Raw genomic sequence first — 13,858 nt, forward strand, 5'->3', positions numbered from 1 at the left:
GGTTTGCATCTCGGCTCTATGCCTTTTTGCCTCAATGCCTCGGGCCAAGTGATCTCTCCTCTCTGTCTCTGCCTTGGTTTCCTCATCTGAATGAGGAAACCACCTGGTGGAGTTGTGACCACCTCATCCACGTTCCATCCAGGGCTTGGCACCTACGTTTTCTATAATGTGATACAATAAATGTTACAGAGCAAAGCGATTCTGTCTTTTTAAATGTGCTATCACTCTTCTACTAAATACGACACTTATCTAACATTATAATACGGCATGACGTCCAACTTCATTTTGTATCTCTAATTTCCAAAACCATCACAGGAATTTTCAAGGAAGAAATGGATGCAGGCCTGAAACTGAGCAGGGTCCTGTGAGGCTCCTGGGCACAAAGCTTTTCAGTCCTCCCCCTCATTGCTTTGATTATAGGAAACAGCCTTCACTCAGCCTCCATGACCTTCCCTGAGTTCCAGTGGGCAGATTCAAACAGTTACTAATTAGGCAAGGGAGGGGTGACCAGCGAGCAACAGTGAGGAGCAGTCTGGGAGCAAGGTCCTGCTTCCCCATCAAAGGATACACACGACTGTATCTTTGAGCTATTTTGCAGATACTGAAACACCTTCCAGGTGGGAGAAGTTAATGATTAAGGATGGTACGCTGCCCACACTCCTGGTGCCTCAGGCGGTAAAGAATCCGCCTGCCAGTGCAGGAGATATGGGTTTGATTCCTGGGTCGGGAAGACCCCTAAAGAAGGGAATGGCAACCCACTCCAGTATTCTTGCCTTGAGAACTTCATGGACAGAGGAGCCTGGTGGGCTACCGTCCAGGAGCCACAAAAGAGTCAGACACGACTGAGTGACTAACACTACTTTTCATGCTGCCCACAAGCCTGTAGACCACAGACAGTTGGACCTGAAGGTTGAAAACATTGACTCCTACGTACCTCACCACTAACCCATCAGAAGAATGTCTAAGAGCTGATCACACCCTCTTTGAACAATTACTACAAAACTTGTCACTATCTTTCCCAAGTGCAGACACACAGTTTTAAACACATTAGTCCACTGTGTCCCCCTTTGCCTGGCAAAGCAATGAGTGTGTTAGTTGCTGAGTCATGTCCAACTCTTTGCGACCCCGTGAACTATAGGCCCCAGGCTCCCCTGTCCATGGAATTCTCCAGGCAAAAATACTGGAGTGGGTTGCCATTTTCTTCTCCAGGGGACCTTCCCTGGTCGAATCCAAGTCTCCTGCATTGCAGGTAGATTCCAATGGCAAAGCAATAAAGCTATCCTTTTCTACTTTACCCAAAACTTCCCATCAAGGGATACACATGACAATATCTTTGAGCTATTTTGCAGATACTAAAACACCCTCCAGGTGGAAGAAGTTAATGATTAAGGATGGTCTCTGAGATTTGATTGGCACCAGTGTACAGAGAAGCTGAGCTTTGGGCATCAGATCTAGACCATCTCATTGAAGCGAAGTCCAGACTCCACCTACCTTCTGATGGAAGAGAGAAAAAGAAGAGCCTCTAGCAACAATCAGACTCAGAAGCAATTAGTTTGGCCACAGTGAATGACCTGAAATGTCTCACTTTTCTCCTCTCCCCTGTGTATGACAACCTGTCAGTGTGAGCACCAGAGGGAAGAAGCCCACTGTCCTACCTGTGACATCACCACTGCCATCTCAAACGTCCCCACGGTGTCCATGTTGGCCACAATGATGGGAATCCCCGAGTAGGTCTGCTTTGAGTTCCGAAATGTGAAGGTTCGCTCAAGGTCCACCTATTGCAAGAGGGAAAAGAAGTCCTTGGTTCTTTATGTGATTGGGGCAGAATTTCTAGAGTTTGGAGCAAATGAAAAGACACAAAGGAAGTGTATGTCCCTAGGTCCTCTTAGGGGTTGGGCCAGGGGTTCCAAACACAAGCGAATCCCTGAGAAAATGGAATCACGGGTTGTTATCCAGGTGCAAAAACTGAACCTGGCTCCTTCTGATCCTCAAGAAACCAGGACAAGGCGCTGCATGTTCTGCCATCAAGCCCGGTCTCCAAATTGGAAGCTCTCTCCTTCAATAGCCTCGCCCACCCCCTGGCCACCTTCTGTCCCCAGCCTGCTTCATGCCAGCCCCAAACACCCACACACAAGTCACTGTTCTCCATTTCTGAAGGGACAGTTCCCCTTCTGCGAAAATCCACTCCAGTCTTCCCTGCTATTCAAGGCCCTCCCTTTAATTCCCACATTTGGAGAAAACCAGGCACTTCACCTTCACCCTGCAGTCAGCCGCAACTCCCATTAATCCCTCTGCCCTTCAACCTTCTCCACTGTTTCATGACTACCAGCATCTTTCAAAGATAGCCATGTCTGTGCACATGACCACTGGTTTCTGATTTGCAAACACAGCTCCAATTTCACCCTAATTCCAACTTCAGGATATTTATGACTAACTCAAGCGATCGGGGATCCAGAACGAGAGCTAAGCCAGGAAGGCAGGCTCAGCAAAAGCAGTGAGTAGGGCCAGGTGTTCCCCAAGAGCTAGGAGAATTGAAATCATGGCCTCAACCCGGGCCAGACCAGGCTCCATACAAAGGCAGCCATGGATGTGCCCAGACGCAGTGCTCATCCCACGCCTGCTCTGCTCTTATCTAAGGACCCCCCTACACACACACATACCCCCACAGGCTCCACTTCCCAGGCTGGTTTCTGGCTGGGTTTGGCCAATGGGGTCACTGGTGGGACGAGGGAGGAGACGGGCCTGGGCCCCGGCAGAGTAGTTCCGCAGACCCCCTCGGCCATGGGCTGCCGGGTCGTGGTTCTAGCTCACAGAGTGATTCCAGGCCTTGGGACCACCCCCCCCCCGTTGGAAGTAGTTTCTCTGTAGCTAATCTCTGGGGTCCCTCGTTATCCCCTCTGGCATCTCCGCTGCGCCACATTGCCTCGTATTAAATTTCCTGTTTTAAATATTCAGTCCTGTCTATTTCCTTAGTTGGACCCTGAGGGACACAGCCCCTCATGGAAGGGGGCGCTTCCCCAAGGAGAACTGGCAGCACAAACACAGGTGTGAATCTTAAGCTGCTGCAAGAATCTGGACCTACATTAATCCTGGCTTACTAAGGCCCATGGCAATAATCATCTCCTACCAGTGTTTATCTAGAGCCTTCTATTTTTCGTTGGAAGTAACTTTTATTTTTTAATAAAAATTGTTTTACACTATTGTGTTGGCTTCTGCCATACAACATGAACAGTCATAATTATATCCTCCCTCCCCGCATCCATCCCACCCTTCTAGGTCATCACAGAGCACCAGGCTTAGCTCCATGTTATATAGGAATCTCCCACTAGCTATCTATTTTACACATGATAGTGTATACATGGCTTCCCTGATAGCTCAGTTGGTAAAGAATCCACCTGCAATGCAGGAGACCCCAGTTCGATTACTGGGTCAGGAAGACCCGCTGTTGGGATAGGATACCGAATCCAGTATTCTTGGGCTTCCCTTGTGGCTCAGCTGGTAGAGAATCTGCCTGCAATGCAGGAGCCCCGGGTTCGATCCCAGGGTTGGGAAGATCCCCTGGAGAAGGAAATGGCAACCCACTCCAGTATTCTTGCCTGGAGAATTCCATGGGCAGAGGAGCCTGGCGGGCTACAATCCATGGGGTCGCAAGAGTTGGACACGACTTAGCAACTAAACCACCACCAGTGTATGTATACATGTCAATGCTACTTTCTCAGTTCGTCCCACCCTCTGCCTCTGCCGCTGTGTTCACAAGTCCCTTCTCTACATCTGTGTCTCCATTCCTGCCCTGCAAATAGGTTCCTCAGTACCTGAGTCAGTTGTAGTGAGGTGGATGAACCTAGAGCCTGTTAGAGTGAAGTGAGTCAGAAAAACAAATATCGCGTAGTAACACATATACACGGAATCTAGGAAAAAACAGTACCAATGAACCTATTTGTAGGAAGTAACTCTCTCTTTACCATTAGCATGTCAAGACACCAGGGGACACCTAGGTCTTTTCGCACCTCCTGCTCCTCCACACACAGAAGGCTTTCTGAGCAAATGAGGTCATCAACACGGCAGCACCGGCCTTAAACAGCATCAGCGAGGGGAAAAGAGATGCTGTGACTGCGGGGGCACTGGTGGGAGGCAGCGCATCCCTTTCCCCCACTTCCTTTATTACCATGCTTGGTTCTACTTCAGTGAAGCAAGTTCGATCTGCATCCTGAAAGATAACTGATGGGAACTATTAACTGCACCCTTCTGGGCTGCTAATGGCCCTCTAACATTTTGGCTTCGCAGGCTCACGACAATCAGGATTTCTTGGTCTCAAATTACTAATACTCCTTCCAAGAAGCATGGGAAGAGTGGCTACACTCTGCACCCGGCTGAGCCCACAATGGTATTTTTCTTTTCTTGGCACCCTCAAAACCTATAGGCAGTAGACAAAAAACTGTTCTCCATGGAAGAGGTCAGCCTTGACAATGAACTCTTCCCCTCATGTCTAGTCTCTTCCACATGGCAGAGTCTATGCAATCCTTAATTCTAGGAATGAGAAATAAAATATCTGCTCCGACCTTATGTACACGGACAGAAAGACACACTCACAAACACACACACAAAACAGACCAGTTGTTTACTGAGAGAAATATTTTAAATATCCTAGCCACCAGAAACTAAACCTGGCATTTAATCTGCCACAGCTGGTCAAGGCACCAAATATAGCACCTCCAAACTCCCTCTCTGCTAAGCCTGATTTGAAAGGGCACACAAAGTAATAAGCCACCCCCCCTCCACCTCAAAAATACACATTTCTACTGCTCTTGCTTCCCTGGTGGCTCACACGGTAAAGAATCTGCCTGCAAAGCAGGAGACCCAGGTTCAATCCCTGGGTCAGGAACATCCCCTGGAGAAGGGAATGGCAACCCACTCCAGTATTCTTGCCTGGAGAACCCCATGGACAGAGGAGCCTGGTGGGCTATAGCCCATGTAGTCACAAAGAGTCAGACACAACTGGGCAAATTATATACTTTCATTTTTGTCACAGTCAGTCCTACAGCCCAATGTTTGAGGGCCCAAAAGTATAACCAGAAACCCATCTACCACGTTTCTAAATATCTCAATGTCATGAGCAACGTATAAGACGCTGCTACACAAATTTCGCTCTGTCCTCCTTCCTGGACAACAATTTTATTCAGGGCCTGGAGAGCACTACACCATGGTGTCATGGGAGCCTGTCCTGGCCGTCTCTTCTCACACACATCCTTTCGTGCCCACAGGGACACTTCAGTCTACATGCTAACCTCCACGTCCACGCGTCTACCCCTCAAACAACAGTGACCTGGCCACTCTCTGAGATAAATAGGCGAGCATCTGAGCAGCATGGCTGGCCCTTAGAAAACACACCTGGGGAAGACTCCCCAACCCCACCCACCTGCCCTGTGCAGGCCCTGGAATCAGTTCGAAGTCATCTGGGCAGGAAATCCAGGATCTTGAGTGTCTAGAGCATGGCCCAGAGGGAAAGGCCCAGCCTTCAGTTCTGTCCAATGAGGAGGGGACAAGAATGGGGTCTGGGGTAGGGGCCTCTTTTGCCTAAATCTATGCTGCTGCTGCTAAGTCACTTCAGTCGTGTCCGACTCTATGCGACCCCATAGACGGCAGCCTACCAGGCTCCACCGTCCCTGGGATTCTCCAGGCAAGAGCACTGGAGTGGGTTGCCATTTCCTTCTCCAGTGCATGAAAGCGAAAAGGGAAAGTGAAGTCGCTTAGTCATGTCCGACTCTTAGCGACCCCATGGACTGCAGCCTACCAGGCTCCTCCGTCCATGGGATTTTCCAGGTGAGAGTACTGGAGTGGGTTGCTAGTGCCTTCTCCAGCCTAAATCTATGGATGGTGCCAATTAAAGCAATTCTCTGACTACATTACTTGGTACCGGTCTCACGTGTAGACTATAAGTGCAGGGGCAATGCCTTTCCCCTCTGTGGTCCTAGTGGCTCAAAAAGGGTGCAAATAATTAATGTCTGGCTAAGGGTAAGGGTGAGATTGTGTTTTGGCTCCCAGCCTTTCAGGGCAAAGTGTGGTGGGCCCTAGCCCGGCCCTCTGAATATGCCTGGTCCCCTGGATGTTTCACCACCAGGTGTCAGGATTCAGGGCAGCACATGCAGTCACATACCACCACAAAACCACGGTGCCCCACTGTGCAAAGGCTCCAGTGGCCAGCCCCCAGCACCCGTGTGCACATCAGAATCACGTATGATGATTCCAAAATACACATGGTCAATCCGCCCCAACTTCATAAATCAGAACCTTTGTACTGGAGACAATGTGTGTATTTAGGAGTGTCTTCCTAGGTGATTCTGATGCATTCATGAAAAGCAAGCCTGGTCAAACCCTCCAGTGCTACAGAGCAACACTTACAGAGGCTGTTACAGTTGGAACTCTCTCTCCTCCAAAAGGCATTGAAATACCAACCATCAGTACCTGTGAACATGACTTTTTCGGAGATAAGGTCTTTGTGGATAATCAAGGTAAGGTGAGATCATTAAGGTAGGTCCCACTCCAGTATAACTGGCGTTCTTATAAAAAGGGGAAATTTGGACAGAGACAAACAGCAAGGGAGGATGCTGATTGAAGGGGAAGGCAGAGACTGGGAACAACGCTTGTAGCCAAGAAACAACCAGGTTGTGTGTCAACAACCTGAAGGTAGGGGAGAGGCAAGGAAGAGTCTCCCTCACAGCTCTCAGCAGGAACCCACCCTGTTGACATCTTGACCTGGGGCTTCCAGAACCGAGAGACAATAAACCCCTGTTGTGTGAGTCAGCCGGTCTGTGGTACTGTTACAGCGGCCCCAAAAAACACATAGCCCAGGTAATAACACAATTGGCTCAGAGCCTGGAAGAACCCAGGTCTCCTTTCTTCCAGCCAATATCCTCTCTACTCTGCCATGGTCTTGTTCCCCTCAGGCCAGCCTGCTGTCCACTGAAGCTTGCCCAGAACTCACCAGAGCTGGTCCATTTCTCACTGGGCCTCTGGTGAGAAAAAGACTATGGAGTACTTAGGAGACTGATCACTCATTGGGTCATGCCTTCTCTGTCCCAGCCTAAGTGATCAGTTTTCCTCTGCAAACTCCTTTACTGTCCAACTTCCAACATTATGGCTGTGCCGTTAGGTTTGTAGTTTTCTTTAAACATCTTACTAGCGTAAGGACAAGGGTGGGACACTGGAGCAAGGAATGGGTCCCAAGGAAGAAAATTTTCAGGCAGTCAGGGATGAGGTCACCTCCTCAGTGTGTCAGAGATCCTGCCAAACCAACATGTCACTTCCTCTGAAAACACCACCTAAATGCAGCCCCGTGGCCCTCTGTTCTTGTGGCCCGAGGACTTGTGAAGACAGGAGCACAGACAATGGAGGGACAGCTGACAATGACTGTTGATGTGGTACAACCACAGAAAGGCCACCTGGGCTGTCTCCACCTGTACCCTTAGCCTCTGGGAGTTGATCTCAAGTTCATTTCTTGTGACACTTGTGGCAATGCCCTGGCAGGAGCACTAAACTTGAGTGGGAGGGCACCCTTCCCTTTCTCCATTTCCTGCTCACTTGCCTGGCGGATCCAGCAGCTGGTCCAGCTCTGAACAAAACTGCTGCAGTGATGAATCTTGTCAACAGTCACCAGGCTCCCTTCCCAACCAGACTGCTCTCACAGGGGATGTTTGCTCTCCTGGCTCCACTCACATCTGCTCTCAAGCTGGGCTCAAAGTCCAGCCATTTACCATTTAGGTTCGAATTTACATTCAGGTATCCCCGTGCCTGGGGGCATACACTTCAGGATTCTACCTGGTCGTACAATGCAAAGTTTTCATCTGGCTACGGGAAACTTCAGGCATCCACAGCACACCTTGAGAGGGGGTTAGAGGTCCTCCTAGATCCCTCAATATCAATGAAGCAGGCAGTCAGGTGATGGGGGTGGCCAGCAGGCCTCTAAACCATGATGGGAACCAAACAGAAAGGCAACGCCAGTTAATTCAGGTTTCCAGGCAGGGAGCTGGCAAACTCCCACAAACGTGGAAATATGAAAACACTTCTCAAGGGCGCCGAGATCTCACTGCTGTGTGCTGTGTGTGCATGTAGATTGCAGTGTATCATGGGAAGCTGGGACCTTAACAGCTTCAGTCAGCCCAAATTATGACACCAAAGGACCCAAGACAACGTCATACTATTCCTTGGAAAAAAGTAACTCCTCCTAGTGTAGGAGAAGAAGGGGGTGACAGAGGATGAGATGGTTGGATGGCATCACCGACTCAAGGGACATGAGTTTGAGCAAACTCCGGGAGATAGTGAAGGACAGGGAAGCTTGGTGTATTGCAGTCTGTGGGGCTGCAAAGAGTCAGAGACGACTATGCGACTGAATAACAACAAACATAAATTCTGAATGTTTTACCTTTACAAGAGGTCTCCTGCTTCAGAAAATACACATAATACATCCTTGTTTTAAATAAATGATTTTTCTCAAAATTACTTTTCCTTTACTAAGTGAATTGTGACCCAATATTTAGATTATTGCGACCACCAAATTATTAGTCTGCCCCAAATCCCCACATCTTGTCTCAGGTACCAGCTGCTGCTGAGACTTCAGGAGTCTGGGCCTGCCATCCAAGCTGTTCATTGTTCTTCTAAATGACACACTGAAGAGCAGGAAGAGAGCTGACCAATCCAGAGTGAAAAGGGTTACTCATTCTTCACCTCTTCCAGCTGCCAACCCTCAAGCTTGAGAAGGTGAGTTGATTGGTTCTGGTCATTGGCTAAAGCAGGAGGCTTCTAGTTAATTCAAACAAGCCCTCAGCTGGCAGCACCAGGAACTGCAGTTAGGAGTCCCAGCCGGCACAGGCAGGCAGCCCAGATCCTCGCAAGGGGATTTATTTATGGTCCTGGAAGGGGGGGAAGAAACCTATGCTGGCTCAGCCTCCCCCTGTTTACTTCTGCAACCCCTGCCTCCAGACACAGCAGTTTCCTCACCTTCCTCTCCAGCTCGAAGCCCCAGGCAAAGCCACCTTCACCCATATACATGACTCCAGGAGACTCTGCCTATCTGTGCAACTAATTTATCCTTCAAGACTTGACCTTCCGCCTGCCCTCCCCCACTCTGGCTCTTCCCAGTCTGGTCTCCACCTGTTCCTTGGACTTTGCTCTCATTATTAAGGCAGAATGGGCAAAACTGCCCCCATCCCTGCCCCCCAGCGGTCCCATTAGCCCCCACACCCGCACCCCAGTGTTTTCAGCTTCTGGAAGACTGGGCTGGACTCCAGCTGTCTAGTAAGGGGGTGCAGCCAGGCACAGGTCCCCAGCCTCACTCCCAGAAGTCAATGAAACGCAGAAAGTAAACCCTTAACTTTTGCCCCGGTGTTTCCCTATATTTCAGACCTCCTAAAATAAATTCCATGGCTGGACCTGATGTTAAAGCAGTTGGAGTTCTCCGCAGAGAGACGCCGCCAAAAAAAAATCCCCGTCCCTGTACACCTGGGCTCCGCTGCGTCTTTTTCACCCTATATGCACCCCTCAACCAGCCCCTGCCCCCGCCGTCACTCTTTCTAAATCAGCTGACCACTTGGTCTTCGCTCTTCTGGGGTCTAGTTCCGCTGTACGCTTCCCCTCGCCGCCCCAACCGGACGCATTGAGGATTTTAGGCCGGAGTCGGACCCCTTAAGGACACCTCGGACCTCTTACAGACATCTCCTGTCCTGGCAGGGGACCAGCTGGCTTTCCCTCTCTCCGGTGGTGAGAAGAGCAGAGGGGGTCAGCACCCACCCACTTCCAGACACACTGAAAAGCAAGCGAGGTGGGCGCACAGTACAGCGCCTGTCACCCACCTCCCCCGCGCCACCCCGGAAAAAAACAAACAATCCCACCCCAATGAGGCTTTCAAAGGGCCCCACCTCGGCTCGACTCTTGAGGCTGCTTCGCTTGGGTCGGAGCAGGACATCCTTGAAGTCCAGCTTGAGGTCCGCATCTATGCGGGGCATGGTGCGGGCAGCGCGCTCCGGCCGGCGCGGCTGGAGCCCGCAGCTCCTCCCTGCAGTACAGCCGGCGCGGGACGCGAGCAGCTGGGTGTGCGGAGAGCCGGCGAGATTAGGGCGGGCGGGCGGAGGCGGGGCCTCCGGCAGGAGGGGCGGGGCTCCGGTCGGGCGGGGACGAGGCCGCGGGAGCGCGAAGGCGGGAGGCTGCGCCGCGGCGGGTGCTCTGCCCGCGCGCACGCGGCCCCCTTAAGGCCTCGGGCCGCCTCCAGCTGCGATCGGCCCCGCCTCGTGCTCCGGAGGCCCCGCCCCCAACGGCGGCGGCCGAGGTGAAGAGCGGAGCCGGGGACAGACCAGGTGGACGCTAAGAAGTCCGCTCGTGTGACATTTCTAACGGCCGCCCGCCCTGTTGACGGGCTTGCTCGTTGCAGTGACCAAAGTGTGGCGGGGGGAGGGGGAGTGCGCACCGTCTCGTCTGTCACCGAGGCCGCTGTAGGGAGGAGACTCGGCCTGTGACCCCCTCACCCACGGAAAAGACCGCTCCTTGAAAGGCGTCCCTTCTCTCATTTCAAGCCCCGTGTGCCCGTCAGGTGCTGAGTCACACCTCTCACGTGCCAAAAACTAAGAAACCCTTGGGAAGTTGGAGAGACTTGGGAAAACAGAGTGGGCAGGTGATTCTCTTTAGCCGTAGTGGACTTGTTGAGGCGATCTTTGCGTTCCCTTTGGATTTCAGAAGTTTGTATTAATATAAAAGCGTGACGTCTGTCGTCGGCGGAGATTCTGGGATTCGAGGGACCGTAGTCCTGAGAATGAGTGATGTCAGTTTATTTTTAGTTCACTTGTTGACCGCGCCGAGCCGTCATTATACATTAGGAATGTGCTTAAGTGCCCGCCCTGCACCTGCTCATTCACTTACAACAACCCAATGAAGGAGCCAGTTTGCAGGTAACGAACTTGAAGACACATAAAGGAAATAACTTGCCCAAGGTTACAGTAAAGTTAAATCTAAATCTCTCAGACCTTAAAACTTATTACAACCTTAGCTACAGCTGCTTTTGTCCTGGGATCTCTCTCTGCCTGGGTTCAAAACCTGACCCCACCACATTCTACCTGGATGAACTTGGGGGAACCACTTAAGAATAATTTATCTAAACCTGTTTTCTCATAAGTTAAAAGGTGAAGAAAAACGTTTAATCCTATCCTCTCCCACGTTTGGGGGAGAATTAAATTGTGTGTGGTTTTTCCATAATTAATACATGGGGACTGTTTATTTGGGGTCACATGTTGCATCATGTGCTTTTTGCTTTGCATCCTCAAACTAGATTGCTAACTGCACAAAAACAACTTCATTTTCTTTCAGTTGTCTGCAGGCTTGACCTGTTCTCAGGGAACTGATATTTGGTACAGCTGACCATAAGGAAACATCACAATGTTCATTTAACACAAATGTCTGCAAATGATAAAGTTCTCAGCCCGTCCCACTTGCTCTCAACACCTTTGCACCACAGGAAGTTCCTGAACTTTCATGAAAGGAAATGAAAGTTACCAGGGAGAGTGAAAGTCGCCACAATTAGCTGGGCAGACGAAATATTTATGACCCTTATGGAATCATTTGTTGGGAACCAGCCAGAGAGACTGCTTATTTTCAAAGTCTTAAGTTAATCCTGATCTTAAGTTCTAACTAAAAACAAGGTAAAATGTAATTATTTATGATATGGTTATTTGAAAATGATACTCCCAACAGGGAAGAGAAACTAATCTTATGAAGGATCTGCCTGGGGTTACAGTAACAGGGGTGAATGTGGGCTTTATACTTGTTATTACCTACCACGTCTTAAAGGAAAAGCCTCCTTTGGGTGACCTTGCTCGTTAACCAGGATGGTACCTGTCCTCTTGGTTTCTTGCCCACTCCCTTTCTATAGGATCGAGACAGAAGCCCACTTTGTGCATTCCATTTCCTCTCCTTCTGAAATGTTCCTTCATACCTTCCCTCTTCCCAGGCACAAAATCATGTTCCAGGGGTCTCAGCTAAGAACTCAGAAGGGCAGAGGAACAATTATTTCTTCTCCTCTAAAATTTGCTATTTTAAGTTACAGTCTTACCAAGTCTGTATGCAGAGTTGAAATAGGAGAACATAAGGTTCAACCTATTTATAATTTAAATGTAATAGATTTACAAGTTATTTAAATACATGGAAAGATTTGACTTAATTGAAGCACTAAAAGGAAAATGAATATATTGAATTTAAATATGCGGTATAACATGTTTATAGAAATTTAATTACATTTATGAACAGGACTAAACATTTTCAAAGTCTCCTTGATGGTAAAATTTACTAACTTTAGAATAAGATGATTAGGAACCTAAATTTGAAAAGTTAAAGAATTTGAGGTTTTAAAAGTGCAACTTTGCAGGGATGGGTTTAGCAGTTGTCTTCATTTCTATTGCTGTATAACAAATTATCAAAAAAATTAGCAGTTTTAAAAACACGATTTCTATAGGTCAGAAGTTTGCTTCTGGCTTAGTCAGTTTCTTTGCTTCAAGGTTTTATCAGACTACAGTCCAGGTGTTAGCCAGAACTGTGATCTCATAAGAACCTCAACTGGGGAAAGACCTGCTTTCAAACTTTCTCAGATTGTTGTGAGAATACATTTCCTGCAGCTGCAAAACTGAGGATTTCAGTCTTTCAGAGGTCTCTCTCTGTTCCTGCTCATACTCAGTCACTCAGTCATGTCCAACACTCTTTGTGACCCCATGGACTGTAGCCTGCCAGGCTCCTGTCCGTGGGATTGTCCAGGCAAGAATACTGGAGTGGATTAGCCATTTCCTCCTCCATAGGATTTTCCCTACCCAAGGATGGAACCCACGTCTCTTGTGTCTCCTGCATTGGCAGATGGATTCTTTACCAGTAGCACCACTTGGGAAGCCCCTCTGCTCCTAGCGGCTGCTTGCAGATTCTTGCCATATAGGATTCTCCAACATGCCCACATATTTCCTAAAAGCGTGCTTCTTCAGAGCTGGCAATAGAGAGCATTTGAGTTTACTAGTCAGATGGAGTCCTGTCTGCGTGTGTGTGTGTGCGTGCTAAGCTGCTTCAGTTGTGTCCGACTCTTTGCAACCCTGTGGACTGTAGCCGACCAGGCTCCTCTGTCCATGGGATTCTCCAGGCAAGAATACTGGAGTGGGTTGCCATGCCCTCCTCCAGGAGATCCTCCTGATCCAGGGATTGAACCCATGTCTCTTATGTCTCCTGCATTGGCAGTCTGGTTCTTTACCACTAGAGCCTCATGGGAAGCCCAGAGTCCTGTTCAACAAAATGTAATCACTAGAGTAATGTCTCATTACTTTGCTATATTCTGTTAGATAGAAGCTCAGGTCCTGTCCACACTCAACAAAGGGGATATTAAAAGTGCATGAGCTCCAGGGAGTGGGGAGCATGGACGGAACCCTAGGGCCTGTCTGTCATAGCTGTTTTTCTACTTTTTTTTTTTTTTCCCATTCCAGGATTCAAACCAGAATTTTGAACTGTATGTCATTTAGTTCTCAGCACCAAGAGCATCGTTAGTCTCCTCCAATCTGACAGTTTCTCAGGTTTTCCTTATCATTCATGGCCTTGACACTTCTGAAGAGAATTGGTCATAGATTTTCTCCCTCAGTTTGGGTTTACCTGATGTTTTCTTAACATAAGACCTGGGTTAGGATGTGTATGTGTGTGTGAAGAATACCACAGACATGAAGCACTCATCTCATTGTATTATGTCAGGGGTTCATGATATTAATGTGATTTGTTACTGGTGATGTGGAAGTTGATGACTTTGATAAGGTCGTGTCTGCCAGGTTTCTGTACTGTAAAGTGATCCCTTTCCATT

General features: G+C 49.0%; 1 protein-coding gene and 2 long non-coding RNA genes across 9 annotated transcripts in view; 1 reads left to right on the forward strand and 2 right to left on the reverse strand.

The window, feature by feature from the left end:
- GMPR (guanosine monophosphate reductase) overlaps positions 1-10,071 on the reverse strand; it is a 55,790-nt gene extending 45,719 nt beyond the window's left edge. For all 7 annotated transcript variants that reach the window (XR_014061687.1, XR_014061686.1, XR_014061689.1 and 4 more), the window contains exons 1-2: positions 9,912-10,071; positions 1,656-1,775 (exon numbers count right to left, since the gene is read on the reverse strand). Coding sequence is in view for 3 of the 7 variants with exons in the window: in XM_081518169.1 (XP_081374295.1) it covers positions 1,656-1,775; positions 9,912-9,998 (207 nt within the window). In the remaining 4 variants the exon portion in view is untranslated. The remainder of the gene's footprint in view (positions 1-1,655; positions 1,776-9,911) is intronic.
- On the reverse strand, positions 4,388-8,906 carry LOC145516715 (uncharacterized). Its single transcript, XR_014061695.1, has 2 exons — positions 5,831-8,906; positions 4,388-4,952 (listed from the first exon to the last, which is right to left on the reverse strand). It is a non-coding gene; the product is annotated as an uncharacterized LOC145516715 (long non-coding RNA).
- A 225-nt stretch (positions 10,072-10,296) lies between the features above and the next one.
- Positions 10,297-13,858, forward strand: part of LOC145516710 (uncharacterized) — a 55,097-nt gene continuing 51,535 nt past the window's right edge. Inside the window, exon 1 of the long non-coding RNA XR_014061691.1 lies at positions 10,297-10,934. This is a non-coding gene — a long non-coding RNA (uncharacterized LOC145516710). The remainder of the gene's footprint in view (positions 10,935-13,858) is intronic.

Source organism: Giraffa tippelskirchi, chromosome 8 (assembly GCF_054371585.1).
Source record: "Giraffa tippelskirchi isolate mGirTip1 chromosome 8, T2T-mGirTip1v1.2.pri, whole genome shotgun sequence".
Lineage (NCBI taxonomy): Eukaryota > Metazoa > Chordata > Mammalia > Artiodactyla > Giraffidae > Giraffa > Giraffa tippelskirchi.